This window comes from Sinocyclocheilus grahami, unplaced genomic scaffold, assembly GCF_001515645.1.
Source record: "Sinocyclocheilus grahami isolate Dianchi unplaced genomic scaffold, SAMN03320097.WGS_v1.1 scaffold485.1, whole genome shotgun sequence".
Taxonomy (NCBI): domain Eukaryota; kingdom Metazoa; phylum Chordata; class Actinopteri; order Cypriniformes; family Cyprinidae; genus Sinocyclocheilus; species Sinocyclocheilus grahami.
The window spans coordinates 207,219-211,518 of NW_015505664.1; the positions used below are offsets into that span (position 1 = coordinate 207,219).

The 4,300-nt window shown below is 35.5% G+C and overlaps 1 protein-coding gene across 1 annotated transcript in view; it reads left to right on the forward strand.

The window, feature by feature from the left end:
- Window positions 1-4,300, forward strand: part of LOC107553899 (TOX high mobility group box family member 2-like) — a 114,236-nt gene that overhangs the window by 63,829 nt on the left and 46,107 nt on the right. Inside the window, exon 5 of the mRNA XM_016236249.1 lies at window positions 156-416. Coding sequence (XP_016091735.1) covers window positions 156-416 — 261 coding nt within the window. The remainder of the gene's footprint in view (window positions 1-155; window positions 417-4,300) is intronic.

Genomic DNA, 4,300 nt, shown 5'->3' on the forward strand with positions numbered 1-4,300 from the left:
TTTATTTTATTTTATTTTTTTATTTTTTATTTTATTTTATTTTATTTTATTTTATTTTATTTTATTTTATTTTATTTTAACATTGACAAGAAAAACACAGCTCACGTTACTTTTCTAGAATGTAAAGACTAAGTGATTTTCTTTCCTCTCCGCAGCAGAATTACTCAGGACAGGGAGGGGGCAGTGGGAACGGCGGAGGAGGGGGAGACGAGGACTACGAGATCCCTCCTATAACCCCACCGAATCACCCCGAGCCGCCGCTGCTGCACCTGATGGACCCCGAGTCCGGCTACCTGTGTCACTCCATCCCTCACAACGGCCTGATCAACCCGTACTCGTACCCCGAGCTGCCCGCCCTCATGATGTCCAACATGCTCGCCCAGGACGGACACCTGCTATCCAGCCACATGCCCTCGGTGAGTCCCGCGCTTCTGCCCTACATAGACAGCACTGTCAGGCTTCATAGCTGCGCTCCCGACACCAAGACTGCTCCAAACTTATACGTGGCCTTATAATGATGATGAGCCAATCCCTGAATGCACTGCAATGAGCTCAAGATCTAAGATAGCAGATGAAGTCGAGGGAAGTGTATAATTATGAATATTATTTTATTCCTTACTGAAAATGTGTAATAAAAATAGGCATTTAATTGAAATTTTGCATACAATATTTGTGTCTGCACAATACATTTTTATAAAACAGTAGCATTTGTGTGTCTATTTTCTATTTTCTTGTCTATTCGTGTGTAAAGTACTCTCTGTTAACTGGAATTGGGAAAAAGCAAAATATCCAAAACGGTTGGCCAACCTAAAATTTAGCTTAAATTTATAATGTACAGTTATTTATATTTTAAATTATATGTGTATATATATATACTGTATATATATATATAATTTCCAATATTTCATCTAATTATTATATATATTTTTATATATTTACAATAAAAACTACTGATTTAGAATATAGTTTTTAGTCTGTATTTTCTCATAGTTTCTTGAAACAATAAATAAATAAATAAATAACCCGGCTGGCTATATGCATATGCAACTGATAAGCAGTTGAGGTGTTGCATGATTAAAAATGGATTGTATGCTCCATATATGCTCTTGCATGTGCGTCTTCGGTTTACTGTGATTTCTGAAGTGATGAAGTCTTTGGGTGTATGTAGGGATGTATACATCTCAAAACGTTTGTGCGCATGTGATGACGTGATTGGTTGTTTTAGTTGATTGGCAGGACTGTATGCTGTGATTGTATGTGTTTCTATGAGTGGCAGGTCTCTGTTTGAGTGGCACAGAATGAATAGATGAATGAAGCGATAGCTGCTTTGTGACCCACAGACGTCTGATCATCTAAACATCATCACGACTAACTGACCACATCAGGCCTTCGTCTCTACTAACATTCCCTAATTGCGTTGTAAGACAGAGAGATGATGTCCGTCTGTGTCAGCAGTGATTTGTGGGTAAATTCATCAGCGGCGTTTCTCTCTGTCAGTCTATTCCTCTCTGCTCCTCCTCATATCCAGAGCTCATTACTTTGTGTTTTGTTGCTTAACACAGACTCTGAGAGCTATAAAGAAATATCAGGAGTGTCGTCAAATCTGCCATCTGTGGAAACTCCCTCATAAAGCAGAGAAATCCACAGAACGGCTCAGAAACGCTGGGAAAACACTGAGGAATTCATATTTAGGGGTGAATCTCACTCTTTAAGAGTGCAAAATAGATCGAATTTCTTACTAGTGGTTTTGGATTGAAATGTTAATTGAAATCAATCTGAATTAAAAAAAAAAACATTACACTATTTTTCAAAGTTGAGTAAAACAAAGATGAACTGAACTGAAAAAATGAAATAAAACAAGTTTTAGTTGAAATACTAAAATTACTAAAACTAAAATAAAAATATAATTAAAGCTAAACAGAAATATTTTTTAAAAATTAAAAAAGCATGTTACTAAAACTAGCAAAAAAAATTACTAAAACTAGCTAAAATTGAAAAAAGCTATTTCAAAATACTAATAAATGTATAATACTACTATAATACTAAAATAATATTGAGGAAATCTTCTTTAATGCGGATTTTACTCTTTAAAAGTGCAGAGTAGAATTGTATTTAACTATAACAAGTACAAAAGTGCTAAAACTGAAATATAAAATAAAATTGAAGCTAAATGCATGCTAAAAAATGACAAAAACATGTAAAAAACAAACAAATAAAAAATAAAAGCTTATTCAAAATATGAATAAATATTATATTAGTTTAATTCTAAAATAAATTTGAGGAATACTTGTAATACTGGTGAATTGCATTTTTTAAGAATGCAAAATAGAATTATATTTAACTATTCAGTAAATAGTTTTAGTACTATGTAAGTACTAAAATTGCTACAATTGAAAAAATAAACAGAAATATAAAAAAATATATTACAAATGAAAAAAAAAGTAAAAATTAAAAAAAAAAATTACGAATACATTAAAGCTAACTAAATATATCAAAAAGAAAAAATGACTCATCTGACAAAATTATTAAAACTTTAATAAAAAATGTTTTAAGAATGTATGTTAATATTAATAAATATTATGCTACTATAATACTGAAATAAAAGTAGATAGATTTTGTGAGATTCACCTCTTTTAAACAAAACACAATGTCTTCTTTTTAATATGCCAGGGCTTTATTATTTCTGCCTTTTGATTGTAAAACTTTGATTGTGAAACTGGAATTCGATGCATCAGCAGGACAGAATTTAAATTCAACTCAACTCTGGTCATTCTTCTAATGGCTCTCTACAAAAGAAGCCACTTGAAATGGACATCAGGCAGCAGCACAAAATGGATGACAGCGGTTCTGCAGCTGTATGAATCTATGCATGCAATTTCTTGAGCTACCAGAACGCATTAAATCAACCATTCTTTCATTTCGAGATCCCATTTCTATATTGACACCCATCGAGCGGGTGAATAGAGTGTGCTAGTCAATAATACTTCACTAAATGACACCGTACGTTCAGCATGATGGACTGCCATTTTATTCCCATTTCTTCCCCAAGCAACCTTCTTTAACCATGTAGTGATTATGTTCTGCAGTATTTGTGCTGTAAATTTCAGGGTTTTTTTGGTTGAGGCATTCGTCAGGGTTTATATGCCCACAATAATTTTTTCATTTTTGGAAAGCTATATGCTCTGTGAGCTGTATAAATGGGAAATATGTATTTTGCCCTATTCATTGCAATGCTGATAACATTCCACGCTTTACTTTGACCTTTTATGACCTTTGCCTCAATCTGAGTTTGACGAAATGAAATTGTAGATTGCTGATTTTGTCTTGTTCGGTAGATCGATGGCATTCAAACGCTCTGCACAAGTACGGGTTGCTTTATCAGTGGTGCCACAAAGAGTGCCATGTATATCTCGTTTTGTTTTGTTGCATGTTCTTTTCTGGATTGTTCTGTTCTCTTTTGTTTTTATTGTGTTTTGGGTTTTGCTTTGCTTTGCTTTGTTTTGTGTTGGGTTCGGTTTGGTTTTTTGTTCTGTTCTGTGTTCTGTTCTGTGTTGTGTTCTGTTCTGGTCTGTTCTGTTCTGTTCTGTTCTGTTCTGTTCTGTTCTGTTCTGTTCTGTTCTGTTCTGCTCTGTTTTGCTCTGCTCTGTGTTCTGTTCTGCTCTGTGTTCTGTTCTGTTCTGTTCTGTTCTGTGCTCTGTTCTGTTCTGCTCTGCTCCTCTCTGCTCTGCTCAATGAAATTGTAGATTGCTGATTTTGTCTTGTTCGGTAGATCGATGGCATTCAAACGCTCTGCACAAGTACGGGTTGCTTTATCAGTGGTGCCACAAAGAGTGCCATGTATATCTCGTTTTGTTTTGTTGCATGTTCTTTTCTGGATTGTTCTGTTCTCTTTTGTTTTTATTGTGTTTTGGGTTTTGCTTTGCTTTGCTTTGTTTTGTGTTGGGTTCGGTTTGGTTTTTTGTTCTGTTCTGTGTTCTGTTCTGTGTTGTGTTCTGTTCTGGTCTGTTCTGTTCTGTTCTGTTCTGTGCTCTGTTCTGTTCTGCTCTGCTCCTCTCTGCTCTGCTCTGCTCTGTGTTCTGTTCTGCTCTGCTCCGCTCTGCTCTGTGTTCTGTTCTGTTCTGTGTTCTCTGTTCTGCTCTGCTCTGTGTTCTGTGTTCTGTGTTCTGTGTTCTGTTCTGCTCTGTGTTCTGTTCTGTTCTGTTCTGTTCTGTGCTCTGTTCTGTTCTGCTCTGCTCCTCTCTGCTCTGCTCTGCTCTGTGTTCTGTTCTGTTCTGTGTTCTGTGTTCTGTGTTCTGTTCTG